General features: G+C 34.5%; 1 protein-coding gene across 9 annotated transcripts in view; it reads left to right on the top strand.

The window, feature by feature from the left end:
* clstn1 (calsyntenin 1) overlaps positions 1-24196 on the top strand; it is an 87492-nt gene that overhangs the window by 33329 nt on the left and 29967 nt on the right. For 4 of the 9 annotated variants that reach the window (XR_012398416.1, XR_012398418.1, XM_009296878.4 and 1 more), the window contains exons 2-5: positions 3796-3918; positions 14552-14581; positions 16934-17129; positions 21797-22005. Coding sequence is in view for 5 of the 9 variants with exons in the window: in XM_009296878.4 (XP_009295153.1) it covers positions 3796-3918; positions 14552-14581; positions 16934-17129; positions 21797-22005 (558 nt within the window). In the remaining 4 variants the exon portion in view is untranslated. Of the gene's footprint in view, positions 1-3795; positions 3919-14551; positions 14903-14970; positions 17130-21796; positions 22006-24196 lie in introns of all 9 variants that reach the window. The other 5 variants (XR_012398417.1, XR_012398419.1, XM_009296877.4 and 2 more) reach the window with 2 other exon arrangements.

Genomic DNA, 24196 nt, shown 5'->3' with positions numbered 1-24196 from the left:
AAAGAGGGTGGTATACAGCCATTCCAGCACAGAACGAGCATATTCATAGCAGAATATCTGACTTCAGCATTGTTTTCCAGATAAATAAGAATGTTCACTTAGCATGTTTCTTAAATATCTGCAAACATATTATGGTATTTTATGCTTTAGAATAGTCAAAAACTTACATACAGCACCTTTAAAGGATTTATTCACTTAAAAAAAGGTCAATTTTCTTTACTCAATAGGTTCTTAACTTTTCTAAATTTCTTTCTTCTGTTGAACACAAAACAAGATATTCTGAAGAATGCTGGGAAAAAGTGACTTCAATTGACTTCCACAGTAGGAACCACAAATACTATGGAAGTCAATGATTTCTTTTTTCCAACATTTCAAAACATTTCAAGAGTTCACACTTAGATATTGTTTGACAAATGTTACTAGGTTTGGCATGCTGTCCCGGGAGAGAACCCTAAGCTCAGAGATAGTTGAGCCCAGGGCTCCCGCCTGATAGATTGAGCATGTAAGGGCAGTACGTGATCAGGTAGTTTTCGAGAGCTACCCAAAGTAAAAGAAGAAAGGGGGAGAAGGGGTGGATGGGGGGTTTCTACAGAAAACGAAGATAAGGGAGTAATTTTTGCTAGGCTACTTAAAGTGAGTTTGGAATAATCTGATTGGCTAACTAATGATTGTAGATGAGAGACCAGCTGCGGTCAATCATATCAAGTGCTCCTCTCGAAATTAGTTTGTAAAACTTCACTTAATTTTGTGTTGTACAGAAGGCAATAACTCAAACAGGTTTGGAACAAGTGGAGGATTTTCATTTTTGAATGAACTAACCCTTTAATTTGTGTAAAGGAATCTGTACCAATTATCATCCAATACATCTGTTTTACAATACCGGATTAGCTAGATGCTCACTGACGAAGTGCTGTCTTACAGTGAGAAGCAGCTGATTCAGTGATGGTGACGGCATCAGTCCGCTGAGCTCGTTTTGTTTCCCTGCGGCCTCCTGCTTCCTCTGTCACAATGAGCTCAGCACTGCAGGGGGATCCACTTTCACCCAGCAACTGCTGATGTGCTGATGCTCACATTTCAGCCACACGCACTGTGATTATCTGTTGAAGAGAGCAATCTGCCCTTCACATCACCCTCTGTGTGCAGACTGCAGTGATTCTGCAGCCTGTCTGTCCTCTCTGCTTTAATAGCCGTCTATAATAGTAAACGCGTATTCTAGTCTCTCTGAAGGCTCTCAAATCAAAATATGGTCGGTATTTTTGACGTCATCATTTTGTAACACTTGTTTTTTTTGTGTGTAAATGTAATGCTTTTATAAATGTCGCCCACTTTTATGTTGTTTTTTAAAATTTGCATAACCCATCCATTATTCACTTGCATTATATATGAATATGAGCAGAAGGATAATGTTAGAAATTCAACTTTTTTACTAATCAGCTTGTGGGAGACACCTATTGACTAAAGTTTCATTTTTCATTATGAATGATTTTTCATTATGAATATTTTAAATCGACCCATTTTGTCAGATGTTTTAAAAGCTTTACAAAGCGTGATTCAAAACATTCATGTCACGTGACTAACATTCCAGTGACGAGCAATTTGGGTGTGTAACACAACAGTGCTGGACAACAGGGTTGAGGATCCATGTGCAGTTAATTTATAAGATTAGTCGGACAGGCAACGGTCAAAACAGGAGTAAACAGATACATACGGGTAATCCAGATTAGTGATTACAAACAGGTGAATGCTCAACAGTAATCAAAATTAGGAAACAAGGCAATGGTTTAAAATATGGCTAGGCTAGACGAGACAAGAGAATGCTTCGTAGTGTTACAAGACAACAAGACTTACGGTGTTTCCCACAGGTTTGAAATATACTTGCGGTGGTAGCCAGTTTGAAACCTTTTACCAAGGGTAAAGGTTTCACCACACGCTACGTGCTATTTTAAAAAAGTGATTTTTAACAATATTTGCATTTATTTTACACAGTTTTTCAATAGGTTGAAGTTTTTTATTTTTTTTATTTTTCAGACTAGAAATAAAAAGGAAATCCACTATTTGTTTTACTTTTATTCTATTCAGGAGCCATGTGCACTCACTGACAGGTAAAATCTGCTGCTGACACTTTGTACAGTATTGCTAAAGCATGTTAGATATGTGTAAAATATGTAATAGATCACCATCAAATAAAAATATACAGCAAATGAGAAATAAATGGCATAAAGGAACAAATACATCTATAGAATAAACAGGCAAATGGGTTAATTTACCATTTCTAATGGTGTACATATATTTTGCAGCCAGTTTAGATGTAATTTCATCCTCTCTGAGTACATAGAAAAGTTTATCTGAGTCATTTGGATTAAATAATTAATTATATAATGTCTCTCTCTGAAAACAAAAGCCAAGGGTTTCTTTTTAAGTCCCAAAAAGGCAAGTCTCTATGGGTCTCAGCAAAGCACTTGAGGTTGTCTGTGGGAGTGGTGACAGTTCTTGCACGCACACACTACAAGAAGTAAACGTGTAGGGCAAGAGGACATATTCCAATAGTTAATTTATCACGGATGTTTGGATATTGGGTGGATTAGGCATGGGACGATAACCGTTTTCAAGGTATACTACTATAAATATTATAAATATTTGAAAAGAATATATTTTAGAGCAGTGATCACAATATCTTGATAGTGTGAAACTGATATTTTTATCCAAGGTTATCATACCATCAGAATCTTATACTGGCTCATGCTTAGGGCGATTACAAAAAAGTAAAAGGATGATGATAATAAAAAATAGTCTATGTGTGGGAAGTACTGGACTCAGCAAAGTCTGTGTGTTTGTGTGCTGTATATGTGTTTCATGCAATCAGTGTTTTAGCACTGATGTTTAGTGTGTGTGTAATCGAAGAAGAACCGGAACAGGTGCGAGTGTGTGGTGCATGACAGGATTTGTAGTTCCTTTGGTGGCAGATTTGTAGTTCTCCAGCAATCTGTATGGACTAGATTGCTGGTGTGACAGGCTGTCTGTACCAAACGCAACTCATTTAACCTATTTAACATGATTAAAAGTGCATAAGCTGATGTTGTTACTGACTTTCATCATAAAACTGTTTTCCAGATCGGAGTTAGACTCTAACTGTTGCTGCTTTCAGTAGTATGGCATTGAACGTCACGTGAAATGGTATTTAAACTCACATTGGTAATACTAAAAAAAAGCACATAATCTGTACCTGAGGATATATGTCATTGTAGCATTTGGTGTTGTTTTGCAGGGACATTTAGATTTTTTGTTTCTAAAATAGACGTTTCGCACGAAGCTATCGCTGATTGGACAAAAACTAGTTTTAACATGAAAAAGCTAGCTTTAATTGATAGATAAGGGTATTGGGGTGTTTCACAAGTGTTTTCATTATTTTGAGCCATTTTCTTCTGGACTCTTGTTTTAATAATGTAGTAACGATTGTATGACACAGCTTTCCTATTCCCTTGTCAATTATCTTGAGTAAACCGGGTTAAACTAGCTGCAGTGATTGTGCAGCACATCTGTCCTCTCCACTTTCAGAGCTCAAAGCCTTCAGTCAACACTAATGAGCTGCTGAGAGAAGTAAATGCCACCACACACACACTCACCACCGCTGTGTTACGCCAGCCTGCGATTCTGCCTTTAAGCTGGCGGACGGTTGTGCTGACACATAGTGCATCCTCAGAGAAATACAAAATAATTGGTTGTTGTCTGGCCTTGGTTTTATTTGGCGTCTAAACAAAAGTTCTCTCTGTCTTGTTTTTTTTTTCACCTTCACAGTAAATAAGCACAAGCCGTGGATTGAGACCACGTATCATGGTATCGTGACAGAAAACGACGACAAAGTTCTGCTGGACCCTCCTCTGATAGCCTTGGATAAAGATGCTCCTTTGCGCTACGCAGGTAAGATCCTCCATCTTCTGGTCTCGAATGGCAGCCATTTTGCTTCCTCATGCTTTCTGAAACTTAAAGGGGTATTCACATAAATCAATGAAAGTTGTGGTGTTGTTTTTTTCATGAGATTTTTATTTAGTTAATTATTTTGATAACGAATGTCTTGTAGGTTCATATTGTTTGTATTGTAACTGTCAAGATTTAAAACAAACAACCGAAGAAACTAACAAATAAATAAATAAATAAAAGCAGACAGTTATATTTTGTGCCTTCGATTACTATTTATATGATTTATTATATTTTTTCAAAACTGGTAATATCTTAAAATGAGAATAAAAAAATTAAGTTATTTATTTTCTGAGACTGTCTTCTTTGCAACAGTGATATTATCACAAATAATAATAATAATAATAATAATAATATTAAACTTTATTACTTTAAATAAAAAAAACATTATAGGTCAAGAGCTAATACAAAATAAACTACAATTAAAACCCTCTTAAACGAATATAAAAAACACACACAATTGCTAAATTTAAATATAATTTAAAAGAAAAATTAAATTGAATGAACTGCAATATAATTTATTTCATGTAGTCGGAACATTTCTCACTTGCTAACTGACATTTCTAACAGAATTCAAATAAATATAAAACTTAAATTTATAGAGATATTTTGAATAAGGTGTATAATATTCAGACAGCATTGTCTAAACTAGTGGAATTGTGAATGTTGAAAAGTACAGATGGAAAGGACTTCAGTGGTAATAGTTTTCATTTTCAGCACAATGATCTGCTAATTGCAGTGAAATCCTGTTTGGATAAAGAAAACTGATGGAACCCAGACAGTCATGAACTGGCCTCCACGGAGTCCTTACCTGAGTATTATAGAGGCTGAATGACATCACCTGGATTGAAAAATAAAGAAATGATACTAAACCTAAAGGATATCTCTGAAAAGTGCTAAAAGACGCCTGAAATTACCAAGCACATTATTTCAGAAAATGTCAGGTCAATTAAACACAAAACAGTTGCCAAGGGAAGTCCACATTAAACATAGTCTTTTGCTTGAAGAGGAAATGTTGTTTTTTTTGTAGGTATTTCCTATATTTTCTTTTTATTTATTTCATCTAGCTGAAACATTTCTCAATATCATTTAATTGTAGTTGTAACAGAAGACTTAAAGTAATATAGATATGTTGAATGAAGTGTACAAATAAATGTAAAAATAACTATAAAACTACCAACTATAAATGAAAACGAAAACACAAAATATAGAAAACAAAGTGAAAATGTTAGCAAAAAATTTTATTTAAAAATATACTAGCTAGAGTTAAATAATTTAAAATATATAAATATTTTAAAACGGCTCTCAATTAAAATTTGGCCGATTTCTGACATTGTTTTGAACCCCCCTAGTTCTTTGTCATTTGATACTTTAAGATTATTTAATGCATCATATTAGACAGCCCTAAACATCTTTCACTTACATTACAGAAGTTTCATGTTTCGATTTAAACAGTTTATATATTACACTTACTAGTTAACTGATTAAAAGTAACAAAACATGCTTGGACTAGGATGAAATATTTAAATCATGGGATTGTCAGCAGATTTTTTTTTTCTTTCTAAAAGTCATCTTGTATTAATTTAGTCAGCTAGCAAGTGTTATTAAAGTCTTCAGTGAATTTGTTTTCTTTTCTTTGGACTCTTGGTTAAATAATGCACACCAATGATATAACAAAGCTTTCCTACTCCCTTTATTGTTTCTTTGTTTAAATTATCTTCAGTAAACTAGGTTAAACTTTTAAAATAGCCGTATAATGATCTATAATCACATTTTGAATAAAAAAAGCTAATATCATTAGTCTGCCTGCTGATTTTAATAATGCACTGATGTGATTGGGGAAGGCAGCTCTCGATGCTAAATGGTTTATAGATATTCTTGCCGGCTCTAGTATGTTAAAGGTAATGGTTTTATGCTTCTAGACTTAATGTTTACTCACAAACCCAAAACATGTAGCAGTAGAAGTAGGCCAAACTGAATATTTAAAACACCACTTCCATTGATAAAAAAAACTATTCAATAGTCAATATTAGAGCTATTGAAAAAACATGATTTATGGTTACACTTTGCAGCAACTCCACAATGTTACTAAAAAAATGAATCATTTGAATGTTTGTTTTAAAGGCCTATATAATTATTGTAAGCCAGTTTAAAGCATATGGGCACAATAAATGACAATATTTGTAGCTTTCAAGAAAGATTAATTGTATTTATGTACATTTGATGAAGGCTGTCATGTTTTTTTTTTTACATTTGATTATCCAATTTGTGTACCTGAATATTGGTAGACTCCCATTAAACTATAACGCACTGTTTATTTTATTTTTATCTTTGCTGTACTGTATTTATCGACATTTGTTTTTTAATATACAGTACTGTGCACTGGTTTTGGGTCAACATTAAATCTGATGTTTTACTGATGGTATAATGGATACATGTGACCCTTTACCACAAAGACCTATTATAAGTCATATGTGTACTTTTTTGTCATTTTTTTAGTTGAGATTTATACTGGGTGCATAAATTATCTTTCATTTTTGTTTGTTAGGATAAGAGTTAGGTTAGAGTTTGAATTATTTTGGTTTTATTGTTTAAGACACCTGAAAGACAATGTTAGAGAGAGGCTGTTTGTCCTGATTTGAGCTGGATTTCTACCAGTGTTGTTAGCAAAATTGTATGAATTGGTAGAATTGTGAATGTTGAAAAGTACAGATGAGTTTTAATCCATCATGTAGTTTCCATTATTAGCACAATAATGATCCGCTAATTGCAGTAAAATCCTGTTTAGAGAAAGAAAACTGATGAAACACAGACATGAAACGGCCTCCATAGAGCCCAGACCTGAATATTATAAAGAAAAGGAAAGAAACAGAAAGGAAAGCTTTGTCACTCTAAACTCAAAGAACTCTGGAAAGTGCTAAAGAAGCCTTGTATAACACTACACATTATTTCAGCTAATTTTCAATTAGAATACTGTAAAACCCAAAAGTTAAGGTAACTCAAACCATTTGAGGAAACAGATTGCAACAAACCATTTAAGTTCAAAAACTAATCCAAAAGAGCACTGTGAATTTAATCAATTTGAGTAAACAAAGCAATTTGAGCACGCTAAATCCCAATAAATGAAGAGAACTCAAACCAACTGAGTACTAAAACCCAATAAGTTAAGGCAACTCAAACCATTTGAGTAAACCAATTGCTACAAACCATCTGAGTAAAAAAAAAAACTTGTTAAAAGTGGAGTACTTTGAACTTACTCCATTTAAATTAAAGTAATGAGGTTTTTAATTACCTTCAGCACTGAGTTCAAAACTTTTTTCAAATAAGTAAAAGTAACTTTCAGTAAATTTTGAGTTTACTACACTCATTTCATTTGATAAAGTTGACTGTTGGGTTTTACAGTGAACAAATGAGTAGCCAAGGGAAGCCACATTAAACATTACCCTTTTGCTTGAAGAGGAAATGTTGTGCTGTTGTTGTTTTTTGTTTTTATCTGCTATTTTTTTCTGTTTATTTTAATAAAGAGAATGAATGATTATATTGTGCTAAAGTCTTAGGCCAACAAAGCTGGTTGTGCTTAATACTTTAGTTTATACTTTAGACGTGCACAGTACTGTAGTTCTCAGTTACTTTAAAAGTATAATTTTTTTTTCCTGAAGAGAGGCGTTCAATTCATCTGGTGAAATTATACTTAATATGGCAATGTGTGTTGCAGAAAAATTTAATAATGCTGTGTTTTCTTTTTCAAAATCATGCAGCTCTACCCAATATGATAAATGGGAGTGCAGAGCTTTTCCTTTATCATTGCCCAACATATTGCAGATAAACAGTTTGAGGATCCAATTGAGGTACTTTTAAACACGCTGGACTAATAAGTTCATATTGAATCAGTACAGGCGATCCATAAATCTGCCACTTTTAATAAATTGCTCCTCTCGTTGGCCAAGCATCTGCTCTCCAGCTCTTCTGATACCAAGATCAATGACGTCGGCTTGTTTTCCTGCTAAAGGGAATGTGCAGCCTTAGCATTGGCCATTTTTAATCACTTGGAGATTTACTTTGACCTCATTTCAGATCTCAGCGGTCTATTGTGAACGCGCTCCTTCGTTCTCAAGGTTTTAGTTCTCTCCTGAATATGGGACACTGCTATAGCTGGCATTTGGGAGAAAGATTGGTCCTAGCGCGCTAATGTGGTTTACCTTGGGTTATTTGTATATTTCAAAGCATTTATATCTTTATTCATTGCTAATCATCTCCCGATGTAGCTCATAAATAATATAGGATTTCTCCATAAGCAATGGTTTGAGCGGGCTTTGTTTGTGGGAGCCAGCAGACATTTGGCGCACTGATTATATTAAGAAGCTGTGTTAAATTCACTTTGAAGCATCACATGGCTGCGTGGGTGACTGCTGCAGTCTTGGCTTCTCTGCCAGTCCTGCTCGCTCAGGACATGGTGCCATGCTGACTAACTCGCTTTATTCAGATCAGGAAGCTTGGCAGAAGCTATGGAGGACTGTTGTGGCATTAAGATTTGGTTAAAGCAGAGCAGACCTTCAAAAGGTTGTTGAACTGTATAAGCTCTCAAGTATAGCTTTGATTTTGGTGTCCCCTATAAAGTTACGTGTACTAAAGTGATTTTATATGCACTTATCAAAGTGTATTAAATGTTTACAATAACTTTAGCAAAAAAAAAAAAAGTCAAAATGTTTGACTACCATCCCGCTTATAACAGATATTTGCATACAAAATTTGTAGCAGCGTGTTTGTTCTGAAATACTCAAACGAATAAGGGATAATATGTATTTAAATATAATTAATATGTATATAATTATTGAAAACTGCCACTATACATTAATGGGTCTCATTCAATTGTCAAAGTATAATGAAGATTGAAAAGTTTAAATGGATAAATAACTAATTTCTCGGGCTGTACTTTAAGGAATATTTCACAAAGAAATGTTTGTAATAGAAATGCTCGACCATATATAATTTAAACTATTGTCACTGAATGACATTTCAGTAGGATGTCTATTGTGTTTCATAATAAAAACAACAAGGCACATTCTAATTTATGAAAACATTTTAAAATGTAGTTTTACTCAAAAATGAAAATGTACTAACACAACACAACACAACACAAAATAAGATATTTTGAAGAATGCTGGGAAAAGCAGCCATTGACTTTCATAGTATTTTTTCTTCCTACTGTGCATGTCAATGGCTGCTGGTTTCTAACATTCTTTAGAATATCTTGTTTTGTCTTTAGAAGAGAGAAATTAAAGTTTAGAACCACTTTAGTGCGAGTAAATTGTGAATACATTTTTATTTTTGGGTTAACTATCTCTTTAAGTCAATGTTTCTCAACCACTTTCATGGAGGACCACCAGCTCTGCACATTTTTCATGTCTCCTTAACCAAATATACCTGATTCAGATCATCAGCTTATTAGCAGAGGATGAAATACCTGTAATGGGTGTGACAGACAAAGGAGACTTCTAAAGCAAGCAGTGCTGGTGGTTCTCCAGGATCGGGGTTTAGAAACACTGCTTTAAGTAATTATAATGGGAGCTTTTTTTGTGAAAGTGCAAAAGTTGCACAAGAAAGTTTTTCTCTCAGAAGTAAATGCTTTCTGACTTTTAGAGGGGTCAGAGTAGAAGTTGTTTGGAGTCAGTCAATAAAGACCGTAGGCTGGCATTATGCAAACGGGTTGTGAATCTACATAGATCAGTTACAGAAGTCAAACTGGAATTGCTGACGACTAATTTCAGAATCAAATCAACATTACTTACTGCATGATAAATAACTTTTGAAAAATACTTTTCTATAATAAAAATATATCTATTTTTGGTGTGGTAATTTCTAAAACATTTACTGTCACTTTTTTATTGTAATAGTAACTCAACCTTCCTAAGTAAAACACTTAAATAATTAAACATTTACTTTGTGTAATGAATGAAGGGGAGTTTTTTGAAGAATTGTTTTTGTGGATGAGTATTTTAGCATAGCCTGAGACAGTAAAGAATTACTGATTAGTGTTCAACAGTCTGATTGACTGGAATAAGAGTTTTTGAGCATATTCCGCTTGCATCAAGAGATTCTGTATTTTCTGCCAGAGGGAAAGATCATAACATGAGAAGAGAACATGAGATGGATTGCTCAGAAATTATTTTGCTTCATTCAAAGTGCATTGCTTGTTTAGATTCTAAGGGCTGATAAAGGTTTGTAGACCTATACTTTTCATAGCAGTTCTGACAATATTAAATATTTTTTATTGCAAATGTACATAAAAATTACAAAACAATGTGGATCAAAACCATACCTGATAATGCTCTTGAATACGGACTGATGCGAAAAAAACATGATTTTATTATCAACAGCAATCTGCACAAAAAATAAAGCCTTTGGTGGAATTTTTCACAGATCCAATTTACATGAGTCTCTCATTGTAAGAGAAATATCTTTGTGCACTACTAAAAGCTTATACAAGTACACCTAAAGAATTTCCTGCACTGTAAAAAAAAAATTACTGTCTAATAATTGCAATACTTTCACAGTAAAATACTGTATGTAAATTTACAGCAAATTATCATACACAGTAATTTACTGTGATTTTGTTACATTAAATTACAGTGAAATCACAACCTTATAGTTTAACGTTACAGTAGATAAGTCCATTACTGTGATTTCACAGCATAATCTTTTAGAACTTAACTATTTTACTGTGAAGCAGGCTTTCCTCGGCTATTCATTCTGATATTAAGCTGACTTTGAAATTATTTTGGGTGTTTATAAGTGTTTGATTTCCTGAATCAGTTGCTTTTGTTCCAGTTTATTATGTTTTTGGCTGTTCATTTAAATGTATTTATTATTTCCATGTTAACCTTATAAGACTAAATAAAGGTGCAGTGCACCCAATTTAAATTTACATAGCAAAATTTACCTAATTAAATTTATTGTGACATTCATGTTGTCTCAAAACAGGATGATTTTCTTTTTTTTAAAGTTTTTTTTTGAAGATGTAACCGAATTGTTTTTGGAGCTGCAAAAACTTTATTTCTAAATATTAAAAATACCAATACTGGCATTAAAGTTCATTTGTATTAATATCTATGTTAAATGAAATAAAAAGAGTTTAAATTCCTATAACGAACATGCAAAAGATTTAGCCCTTTTTACAGTACTCTGCTGTAACCATGCGACCTGCCATAATTTTACAATAAAACTTTGAATACAACACATTACTGTGAATTTTTAAATGTTGTAAAGTGATACTAATGTTATTTTCTGTAACATATTTTCAAGTACAGGACATTTTTTTTACAGTGTGATTATGTATAAACACTGGCATATGATTGACAACACATTTAGCATCGAAAAAATGAAAATTATTACTCCTCTGTTTTTTTATGTTTACTTTTAAAAAGTTTTTATCTCACCACTTAACAAATGAGTTGATCTCAGAATAGTAAACCAGTTTTGTTTTGTTAAATATTAGCCTTCATTTACTTGACTGGTTCAAATTTTTTCTAATCATTACAAATGAATATAGTAATATGAAGTAAATGTTAATAGAACAATATTAATGTGGTCAGCAAAAACAATAAAAAATCTACTAACTTGTAACTAATATGATTTTAACATGTCAGCGCTGATAGTCTAGTAGGCAGTGCTTTGACATATAGAGCTAAGACACTTCAGTCGTCCTGAGTTCGAGTCCCAGCTTATAAACGTTTCTTGATCTCATTCCCCCACTTTCTCTCTTTTTCCAACGTCCCTTCCTGTCTATATATTTGTTCTGTCAAAAAGCCAAAATGCCAAAAACTAAATCTAAAAAAATAACAACTTAATTTCACTTGATTAATTTAAATAAATCTAACTTAAAATTTAAAATAATCAATTAACTTTTACTTCATTTACTTAAATTAAGCATTTAGTCAATTTCACTTAATATCTACAAACTAATTTGACTATTATTAAGTTTTGTGCAAAATGTTTTGAGGATTTTATCAAGAAAATATTAGTGCATGGAGTCTATATGTAAAGATGTAAATGTTTAGTTCAAAGGTCACAGTGTCCTATTAGTTGCAGGCACATGGCATCATGATTGATGTTCTGCTGGCCTTTCATAAAGCAGCTCCAGTTATCGATTTCCACCGCAGACATGATGTAGTCTTTAGAGAGCTCTTACAGTCAGTCCCATCAGTGGAGGGCCGTCCAGTGCCAGCTTAACGTCAGTTTCAATATTTTCCATTCACCCATTGTCCATAAACTTCTTCAGACAGCTAAAACTAGGTAAAAAAGCAGAAGCAAATCAAATAAACAATTAAGCCCCTCCGCTAGCCTTGTTTCTTGTCTCAGCTATTGTTACGTCTTCATCGATTCCTCCGCACAATATAGCAGTCTGAAGGAAAGGATCAATATTCATTGTGTTTCGCCTGATGGGAAATGGAGGGCGATTGGAGTTGGCACTTGGTTGGCACCGGTCTGGGTTTTCGGGAGGAGTGTTCGGGATGTACAGTCATTAAAGCCTCAGAATGCACTGATGAGGCACAAAGCTTCCTCCGCATGACTTGCTCTGAACAGCAGATCCTAATGGAAAATCCATCTCTAATTGTATGGGTAAAAACGGGGTGGACGGGGCCACAGATAGGGTCAAACTGGAGTTAGTGGCTAGCCAAGCAGAAAAGAACCCAAAGGAAAAAAGCCTAAACTTCTAGTTTTAGTCAGGTTATGATAAAAGATTGTACTCTCAAGCATTTTTTTTTTTGGCTAACCTTTATTGTTTCATACAGTTGCACCATTCAGTATTTTAACCCTAACAGGGAAGCTATGGTTATTTGCTTATGTGGTCGAGCCTGTTTTTTGGTGTTTCTGTGCCTGTTAATGTGGACTCATCAGAGTATATTTGTGCTGTTGGCAGTCATACAGGGCTCAGAATACCTTTAACACGAGCAGATGTACAGATGTGTATTTTCTCATTGCAGTACAGAAGGTGCCACACATGTGCAATTTCAATGAGGTTTAAGCGATTTGTGCTATAAGCCTAGCTAATATAGCCCACCTTCCCCCCAAAAAACAATTCCCTCTTTTTCTTAGTTATATTCATTATAAATAGTTCAGAATAGTTCAGAATTTGTGCATTTAAGTTATTTAATATTAATTTTCAATAATTACTTAATTTTTATTTTCAATAATAGAAGTTACTGAATAATAACATCTTTAAAAGCTTGTTTAATTATTTTATTGTCTTTATTTTTCTAATTAATTTATCCATTTATTTCTATTCATTTTTCAAATTAATTAATTAATCATTTATTCAGTTATTTATTTAATTATTTAGACTATAGACTTTACTTTGTTACACAGCAATGTTTTTTATGTCTTGGTTAAAAAAAACTCTAGGCAATTGTTAATCATCAGTATTTACTTAATATTTGTACATTTTATTACTGGCGCAAATTATTTTAATTGTAATTTATTTTAATTGTAATTTAACCTAACTGTTAATTATTATATTTTTTCTCTGAACAATTTTTAAAACTTAATTAAATTTTTGATTTATTTAATTTTATTGGTCACACTTTATTTTGAGGGTCCGTTTGTTAAATATAAGTTACATTGCATCTACATGCCAACTAATTTTCATTAGATTATAAGTAGACTGTTAGATTGGGGTTGGGGTTAGTGTAAGTTGACTTGTACTTGCAAAGTTTCTTATAGTCAGTTAAATGTCTGTTGAAGGAGCAGAATTAACAGATATTAAACAGACAGTCTACTGATACTAAAGTAAACCATCAAAATAAAGTGTTACCATCCTATTTTATTTTTATTAACTGTGTTAGACATTCTGAAAGAAACTTTTATATTGGTTTGGATTATGAGTCGTCTGGATAAACATATCTATTTATCTATTTTCATCTCTATAACATTAATTTATATTTACAATATTTGATTATTTTAGTATTGTTGCATTTTAAATAAATTAACTGAAATTCACTGTTAATACATGTTAATACATTCACTGTTAAATCCTGTCTTTTTCAATGCTTTTTAGGAAGCTTAACGGCCAAGTAAAAAGCACTTAGTCATTTATGCATTCACAGTGTTGTTTAATTTTATATCACAGCAAAATGATTCTAAATACTCAAAGTATATCAATCCAAAATCAAACCAAAAGTGCTTCATGGGTAAATAATGTGTCAGTGCTCTTTGGATAAGGGATTCAAAAGGATAAAAGAATGAAATCATAAGTCCAAGGCATTCCAAAAGTAGTAAAAATATAAGTAAAAAGCCTTTAATAACATGGCTATTCTATAAAGCCGCACCTATATGTGTTTCGGCAGAGTAGATGCCCTGATGAAGGCAATTGAGGCTGAAACGTGTAGGTGCTATTAAAAGTATATCATCCAGCCCTAAAATCTGTACCAATTGAAAAAAAAAACAAGTCAAGTATAAGGTATTCTGAGTCCTGGACTGCTTCTGTAACATCTGTCTTCTCTCTTTCTTGTCTCTGTGTTTCTGTGCATCTCATTCTTTCTCTGACTGACCTGGGTTTATCTTTTCTCCCTTCTTGTAGAGAGTTTTGAGGTGACCTTCACCAAAGAAGGTGATGACAGGCTCTTTCTACTGCCTTGTAATCTGTTTGATTAACCCACTAACGCAAAAAAAAAAAAAAAAAAAAAGAAATCGGCACTTCACACGGAAACTCCTGTCATGCTCTTTTAATCCCAGTTCTTCTTTTTCTTTTCTTTTGGTCTTTCGTTATTTTTCTCTCTCACTTTTGAATTAGTTGGAAATGAAAATTCAGCAACTGGATGACAAGTGTGTTTGTGGGGATAACAGAATCTAGAAATATCTATGCATGAGACATCCATTGAAGTTTGCAGACCCTAACAGTATTTCAGCTGCAAAACAGAATAAATAAATGGTATAAATAAATGATAATATATAATTTATCAGTAATATTAATATTATAATTTATATATTATTTATCAGAATAAATAAATGATGCACCAGATTTTCAGGGGGGCAACGCAAATCCCGATGTCTTAAAAGTGTGTTTTTTTTAGATATCTTTCGAGCGGTTGTTTTTAGCGCAACCCATTTCAAGTTGAGTTCTTGCTCCAAAATGAAAACGCTGAGATTGTTAAATGATGCAAACTCTCTGCTGTCTGGTCTGTGGTGTGGTTTGATCTCTAGTTTGAGCCTCTTTTCTACACTAATCTGAAAAACACAGCATGGCAACTATACTGCTGGTAGATGTGGATGTCAAGCTAATGGATATTTCTAACCCCGGCTCTCATCCAGCCTTTAAGTTTCACTGCCTCTGCTCCTCTTTGTTTTCTTTTATTGTTTCATCCTTTCAGTTTTTTTATTTTTATTTTTTTGAAGGTTTGAGTGACAACATTGCACAGGAAGACTTCCTTCACACCAAAATCTAGCTTTAATAGGAATAACAATCTCCAAACGAGGGTTATTTGCTTGTTTTTGTTTTTGTATATTTGCTTTAATTTGAGAATTTCTGATAGGATGCTGGATCTCTGTCATAAATCCTCCTCATCGCCCCATGAGTAACTTAACATTTTAACCTTGCTGTCCTGTTTAACTGTGTTACTTTTAACCAAAATTCAGCATTAAAGATCTATGAAGGGTTAGTTCACACCTGAATGGATGATGTGCCGTCATTTACTTGCTATCATTTCATTCCAAACCCATAAGGTTTTTGTTAATCATCATAATACAAATGAAGATGTTTTGAAAGAAATCTGATTTCTGTTCCTTTGATTTCTGATGTTTCGAAACGTTCAGAGAGTGTAAAATAAAAAGTAAAAGTATATATCAGTTAAATTTAATGAAGGTTAAAAGATGGTTCATTTCTGCTGGTTAAAATGATAGAAAACAGCACTTTTGCTTGCGTAGTATTATGTAACTATATCATATGAATCTATATCTAAAAAACATAATTTCTTCAAATTAAAATATTAGCATATTTTTAACCCTTTAAGATGCACTTCTTGAATTTTTTTGAGCTGGTTGAACCACTTCAGATGCATTTTTACAGCAACAAATATAATAATTGAATATGGCACTCTTGCCTATGTAATATTACTTAACTATATGATATAAATCTAGATCTAAAAACATAACTTTTTGATTTCATACCATGAATTATAAGGGCTTCTAACTGCATTCTGATAGGCTTGAATACACAGCAGATGATATTGGCCACTCAATTCCTGTTTTTCTTTGTTTTATATGCTTATTCAATGGCATAATTTATGTCAGCACTAGGTTAATTAGGATAACTAGGCAGGTTAGGGTAATTAGGCAAGTTAATGTATAACTTGTATAATTATTCTGTAGACAATTAAAAAAAAATTATGTAGCTCAAAGAGGCTAATAATATTGACCTTAAAATGGTTTATATAAAGCGAAATCTGTCATATTTCATTAAAAATATTTTTATTTGTGTTTTCTTATGGGTTTGAACTGATGTGAAGGTGAGCAAATGCACATTTTAATTTTGGGATGAACTAACCCTTTAAATACTACTTTAATTATAACTGTTCATTGGTTCATATCATTTCCTTTCTGTGTTTGTATATTAAGTATTCCTGTGAAATGCCTGTCCGCATTCTGGGTTTCTTACTGCATGAATGGATGCAATGTGATCAAATGGCTTGGGCCAGACACTTAGTATACCCCTCCCTTAACTCTCCCTTCCACTTCCTAAAAAAAAAACTCACCCCATCCCACAGTGCTTCTGGCTTCCTCCACAGACACCTCCACCTCCACCTCCCCTCAGTGTTTTTCAATCCTTTTTGGCTGCCAAACCAACTTTGGCTGTTCTTATTTGAGTGTGGCGTGTTATTGGTTTCATTGTGGGTTTCATTTTGCAGCATCTGGTTGCTTTGGTTCGCAGGTGGGCTTGACTAAACATGCATGTGTCCGTTTGCAGGAGAGATCTGCGGCTTCAGGATTCACGGGCAGAATGTGCCTTTCGAGGCGGTGGTGTTGGATAAGTCCACTGGGGAAGGCGTGATCCGGGCCAAGGATAAACTAGATTGTGAGCTGCAGAAAGAGCATACCTTCACCATCCAGGCCTACGACTGTGGAGAGGGACCTGACGGCGGAAACATGAAGAAATCTCACAAGTGCGTATATTGTTTGGATACGCAAGTTGATTAAATGAAGAGTAAAGATGGAGGGGATGATAAATTAAGTAGTATCAAAATGTGTGAACATATAATCTACGAAACACATCAGTGTGCGCACATCTAGCAAAATCTTAAAGGCAGGTACTTCATTAAAACAAACACAATAGAAAAATTTTAAAAATAATAGGCACACTCTCACTTTAGCTCTCAAAAGACAAATTTAATTGGACAACGTTTCAACCTACATGGTCTTCATCAGGTCACCCAAGAAATACATGAGAGCTCAAGATGTAGTCAAACTCTACACATCACACATACGTACAATAATCACCCCAATTATCCTAAAAAAAAAAAAAAAAAAAAAAAAAAAAAAAAAAAAATATATATATATATATATATATATATATATATATGTATATATATATATATATATATATATATATATATATATATATATATATTTAGGGATGTGCGGAGCAGCCGGTATTTGTATTTGTATTTGTTGAGGGGGAAAAGTATTTGTATTTGTATTTGTATTCGAGTAAAATTCAAAATGGCGCAAAAATATATATTTTTTTCTATTACACTTCTAATTTACGTTATAGTGAAAGTATTGTTTAATTATACCCATTATATAAATTATAGACATGCAATATTGGTTGTTGTTTTTGAACATGTGACAAGAAATGTCATTGAAAAGAAAATAACATAGAAGCCATTATCTTTCCATGGTTAAACCAACAACTAATAAAATACCATTGTGAATATTATGAACCCCACCACCACCGTTCTTGTTGAAGGACACTGAATAGACAGAATAAAAACAAATAATACTTCAAAAAACTGTTCTTCTTCTGAAAGAACTTCTTTCCAATGCACAGAATTCCAAAAACTATAATATTAACAAAATAAATCTAAATAAAACCCTGCCTGGGAGATCTGGCAGAACAAAAGTATTCTATATAATACTAAAAGATACAGCCCTGATATTGTCATCTGGCATAATGTGGCTGTGTTGATGGTTTGGTGCTTGTGGAGGATTTAGCAGAACATAGCTGTGCTGATTGAGGGGATTGATGCTTGTGGGGGGTTCACAGACAGTATCAGGAGAGGATGCTTTTAGTGCATGTGATAATACATTACATAGAAGGTTGCGCGGTGGCACAGTGAGTAGCACTGTTGCCTCACAGCAAGAAGGTTGCTGGTTCGAGCCTCGACTGGGTTCTCCCCATGTTGGCGTGGGTTTCCTCCGGGTGCTCCGGTTTCCCCGACAGTCCAAACACATGCAATACAGGTGAATTGGGTGAGCTAAATTGTCCCTATTGTATGTGTGCGAAAGAGAGTGTATGGATGTTTCCTAGTGCTGGGTAGCAGCTGGAAGGGCAGCCACTGCGTAAAACATATGCTGGATAAATTGGTGGTTCATTCCACCGTGGCAACCCCAGATTGATAAAGGGACTAAGCCGAAAAGAAAATTAATGATTATGCATAGAAGATGTTGACAGATGTTTAATATCTCTGCCTCTGCTGATTTCACTTTTGCACACATTATACAGTATCACTTTGTTTTATATGCAGCACCACTGACTGTAAAATGCTTCCACAAAGAACATGAAGTTTTTTTTTTTTTTTTTTTTTTTACTGGTGGAGGACTAAGAAATGGCTCAGCAGCAGTCTCACTCTTTTTCATGGTGCCCAAATGTATTTGAGGAGTTTCAAGTTAATAAAAAGTGACGGGAAGCTATGCTAAGGTTAACTAGCCTATAGCATATATCTTGCTGTCTGCAAAAGACAGTTATTTAGACGCACCATATAACTCCCATAAGTGCATACTATTCGACACAACTGCAAAAGCATCGTTTTAACCTTTATAAAAGAACGTTAACGTTACTCTGTCAACAGCCTATTGTCTAAATTACCGCGCTAACAGAGCTAACGTTGCGTAAACAGAGCACCCGATTGCAAACTTCAAAAATGCAGCGTAATGAAAAATCCCGAACAAACTCCGCTACAAGTTTATAAACTGCATCTGGAACCCGAGCCTTCTCTGTCTGCTGCTGTGGAGAAGCGTGTGCCAGAGACCTTTTACCTCCGCCCCGCCCTCCGTCTCTCTCTCTCTCTCTCTCTCTCTCTCTCTCTCTCTCACTCACTCACTCACGCACTGTGGTCTCTGGAGGAAACGCTGCTTTTTGATATAATGCTTTTCTTGCTCCCGAATACAAATAATTTTTCAAGTATTTGTTCGAAATAAGTATTCGTAAAAACACGCTATTCGTGCCTTTCCGAATACCGTATTCGGGTTCGGCTCCACCCTTAATATATATATATATATATATATATATATATATATATATATATATATATACATACAATTTTGTGTTTAATAGACGCCTAATAGACATCTAAACATAGACAGCTTGACCAAAACAAGGTTAAACATTGGCTTTCAGTGAAAATCTAACAGACATCTAAGAATAGCTCAAAACTAGACTAGTCGTCAAATATTAAGTCAGATTAGACAGACTTTATATGTGTAGTCATTCATTTCTGTTTAATTGATGATTAGTCTAGTTTTTGGTCTATTCTTAGACGTCTATTAGATTTTCACTGACAGCCCAAATTTAGTCTTGTTTTAGCCAAGATGACTATGTTTAGACGTCTATTAGACATCTATTAGATATCTTTTAAAAACAAAAAACACGAATGCATAAACACATGTATAATTATAGAAAAGATGTCAAGTCAAAAGCCAAATTCAAACCCCTAAGAGACAAGGTATTTAATGTGTGAATATAAAAAGCAAGCTTCCTTTTGTGGTGAATTACCTATATAAATGCCCCTTCTAGGTATTATATTTGAAGGAAGATAAAATAATAATAATAATAATAATGTTAATAATATTTCCTTACATTTATATAGCAATTTTCTTGACACTCAAATCGCTTTACACAATGGGGCGATCTACTCACCCACCACCAAAATATATTCTAACCATAAATGTTTGGAGTTCAACAAAGGTATATTTATTTGATCAAAAATACAGTACATATTTTAAATATTGTTAATATTTAAAATTTAAATTATAAATTGTTTAAATTTTCAGTTAATAGTTATTTACAATAATTGTATTAAAATTGTATATATTTTAAAATAGAACAGAAATGCATGCACATGGACTTTTAATTTCATTCTGCCAGCCCCAGGGTTTCCGGTAAATTGTCATCCTATACAAAATCGCAGCGTTTAAGATGTGATTTCTTAAAAAAAAACAGTGATCTTTACTACCTGATCGAGATATGATGTAAAGTGGGAATCAGACCAAGCAAGAAGCACTGCATTAAATTTCATTTTTCTGCACCATGTCTTTAGAATATGGAAATTAACTTTACTCCTGTATTATTTATAGAATTTCTGCACTAATTCCAATATGCTGATTTAGTCAGGAGACATTTATTTTTTCGATATACAGTTGAAGTCAGAATTATAAGCCCCCTTTGAAATTGTTTTTCTTTTTTTAATATTTCCCAAATAATGTTTAACAGAGCAAGGGATTTTTGATAATATTTTTTCTTCTGGAGAAAGTCTTGTTTGTTTTATTTTGGCTACAATAAAAGCAGTAAAAAAAAAAAACTAAGGTAAATTTTTTTGAATTTTTTTACTCCGATGGTCTACAGAACAAGCCATCCTTATACAATAACTTGCCTAATAATCCTAACCTGCCTGCCTCTTTTAAAAAACTGGCCCCCCTTTGTGACATTTGATAAAATAAAGTACTTATAATTAAAGAGTATTATAGAATATTACAGTAAGTTTAAACACAATGTCTGTGTCTACTGTAGGTCAAGCTTTACATCACATGCCTACAAGATATTTATAAAAATCAGCACTGAAAAGTAAAAAAAAAAAAAAAAGGAAAGCTTACTTTTCTAAGTTTGCTTACTCACTGCTGTTTTTTCTTTCCACCTTTTATAATTATGTTTATTATACTAATCATATTTCAGAATTAAAATCCAGAAATAGTTTATTTGTTTAGATTTAGCACATGCAGCTTCATTTCTCCCATGCTTTAAATTTGTATTATTTATTTATTGTGCGACTTGGTGGCTCAGTGGTTAGCACTGTCACCTCACAGCAAGAAGGTCGCTGTGTAATGTAAATGAGTGTATATGCATGTTTTTAAGCAACCAAGAAACAGAATTGTGCGCACATCAAGGATTCTCAAAGGCAAGTGCTCGATCAAAAACAATTACAGTGGCAAAGATAAAAAGAAAATTAGCACACTGCCACTTTAGCTCTCACTTTAGCTTTTTTAATGTGACAACATTTCGACCTACATTGTCTTCATCAGGTTAGACTAACCACTGTATATGCATGTTTCCCAGTACTGGGTTGCAGCTAGAAGGGCATTAGCTGTGTAAAGCATATGCTGGATAAATTGGCGGTTCATTCTGCTGTGGCGACTACTCACAAATAAAGGGACTAAGCCAAAGGAAAGTGAATGAATGAATGATTTATTTATTTATTTAGTTTTGACACTTGCTAGCCTTTAGATCATGTGTAAATGAATCATCCATCTGCTAACAGACAGGATCTGCGTCACTGCCGTGTGCTTATTTCCTCGCGTCCACTTCTAGTTTATTAATCAAGTCTTTGATGTCCCTCAGGGCCACCGTCCACATCCAAGTGAATGACGTGAACGAGTACTCTCCAGTGTTCAAAGAGAAGTCCTACAAAGCCACAGTAATCGAGGGCAAGAAGTACGACAGCATCATGAAGGTGGAGGCCGTGGACGCAGACTGCTCTTTCCAGTTCAGTCAGATCTGCAGCTACGAGATTGTCACCCCCGATGTGCCCTTCACCATTGATAAGGATGGTAAGTGACTGCCAAAACTCAGCTCTAACAGCAATATTGACTTCTAGGTCATTGTTATTCATGCGCATATAAAAAATTGATTTGTTCAAACAAGCCGTAGCACTCTAATGTTGACGTTAGCCATCTGTCACCTTGAGATGTGGCCGGAATTTAAAGACTCCCTGAAGTGCTTTGGAAAGCTATGTGTGATGTAATTTCAGCTGAAACGTGATTACAGGGTGGGTTATATTAAGTAGCTCCTCCCATGTTTTAAAATAGCCAATAGCGCTTTGTTTATATTGCAGATCTGAGTGTTATAGCAATGGTGAGTTTGTATAATTGTTTCCTTGCTTTATAATACAGGGTACAGTGTTGAGTTCTATTGGGTCTAAGGGTGTCACGATCCTCCAAATCCTCGATTCGATTACATTTTCGATTCTAAAGGCATGATTCGATTCGATTTTCGATTATGAATAATTAATTAATGACCAATTAATTATTTGTAGCCTACCGTTTAAACTACCTGACCTGCTTGGTCTTTGTTTTACCCATAAACAAATCATACAGTAAATGAATAAAGGCAAGATACACACATAATTACCACCTGTCAATCACTTTTTCTGCGGGACTCGTGAATAGGCAGTGATCTGTGTCCTTATAATGGCGTCAGTAAAAAAGACGCACAACCAACAGGAACCAGCCAACAGTATCTGAGGTGTTCGCTAAAATGACAAAGTACAAGTGAGTGAAATATTGAAGCAGTCCTCTGACTGCCTGGACCTGCTCTCTCGAGCGCATGGCTGTGAGTGCGTCTGTGTCTGTGTGGTCACGTAATGTGCATTTTCAGAGGTAAGTTAGAGAGGAAGGAGGGCTGCTCAGAAATGCTACACGCCACTGTGGATTTCAATGCTACACGCCACTGTGGATGTCAAATCGTTGTCGTTCTAAAATGCCTTTTAAAAACAAAGACAGTGTAAACAGGGCCTGAGTGTGTACTTTTCACGAGCGGATTTGCAACAGGGGCGGGCGGAGGATCGCTATGCCGGTGTTGTCTATCGGATGAACCGTATGTAATACGTACATAGCAGAGCTTGCAAAACTGTGTTTTTTTTTTGTCGACAACACGAACGTTGTCAACATAACTCACTGAAAATCCAAAATTCTTACACACCGGCGACTTCATTGAAAGAGGAGAGGTTCTGTCGACGGGTCTCCTGCTTCTGCAGTTTAACAAGCACTTCAACAAGCCTGTTATTTTCCCGCTTGGCAAGCCAAGCTGACGTGACATGGGGGCGTGGCAGCATCGACGATTCTATTTTTGGATTCGATAATCGAAATTGAGCATAAATTTCGATCGATTTCGATTAAAAATCGAAATCGTGACACCCCTAATTGGGTCTGATATGTTATGCAGTCTGCGCTGACTTGCGCATATAATCCGTTCTGTATTGCCATGTCTCTGGACCAGAGAAGCCCTTGCATTGTTAGTTTGTCAGACTTTATTTCAACCCAGACTAATAGTAAATATGTGCCTCAACTTACATTTCATGCTACAAATTAAATACGTTTCTCAAGGTACATAATGTTACATGTTTCAGATAACTGATTCACTAGAGGGCGCTGTCTGCATATTTTCAAATTTGAAATGCATTACATAGGGCAGGGGTGTCTAAACTCGGTCCTGGAGGGCCGGTGTCCTGCTAAGTTTAGCTCCAACTTGCTTCAACACACCTGCCAGGAAGTTTTTAGTATATCTTGTAAGAGCTTGATTTGTTTTTTCAGGTGTGTTTGATTAGGGTTGGAGCTAAACTCTCCAGGACACCGGCCCTCCAGGACCGAGTTTAGACACCCCTGACTTAGGGTATGATCCCGATGCCCTTTTTGTACATGTCTACATGAAGGTGGGGCTTAATGTACAGATCACCTAGTGTGGGGGTTTGCAACTTTATTCGTAGCACTGATCAGCTTTCATATTGTTCATTTTGTCATGGAGTGGGTGGGGTGAGGGGTGTTGAGGAGGTGTCGTCATGTATTTAGAATTAAGAATTTGAATGCACAGCGCATTTAATGCAATTGTGCAAAATATAGCCAAATCGTGCCTTCTGTGCAAGTTTAAATTAAGCAGGAAATTTGCGTGAGGTGAAAAACGTCAACAAGCGTAAAGAGTAAACTAGAGAGAGTGAGTAACGTTTGATGTAGTGAACTCGGCAAT

This window comes from Danio rerio, chromosome 23, assembly GCF_049306965.1.
Source record: "Danio rerio strain Tuebingen ecotype United States chromosome 23, GRCz12tu, whole genome shotgun sequence".
Classification (NCBI taxonomy): Eukaryota; Metazoa; Chordata; class Actinopteri; order Cypriniformes; family Danionidae; genus Danio; species Danio rerio.
The sequence above is the reverse complement of the archived record's forward strand: the minus strand, read 5'-3'. Positions and strand labels throughout refer to the sequence as shown.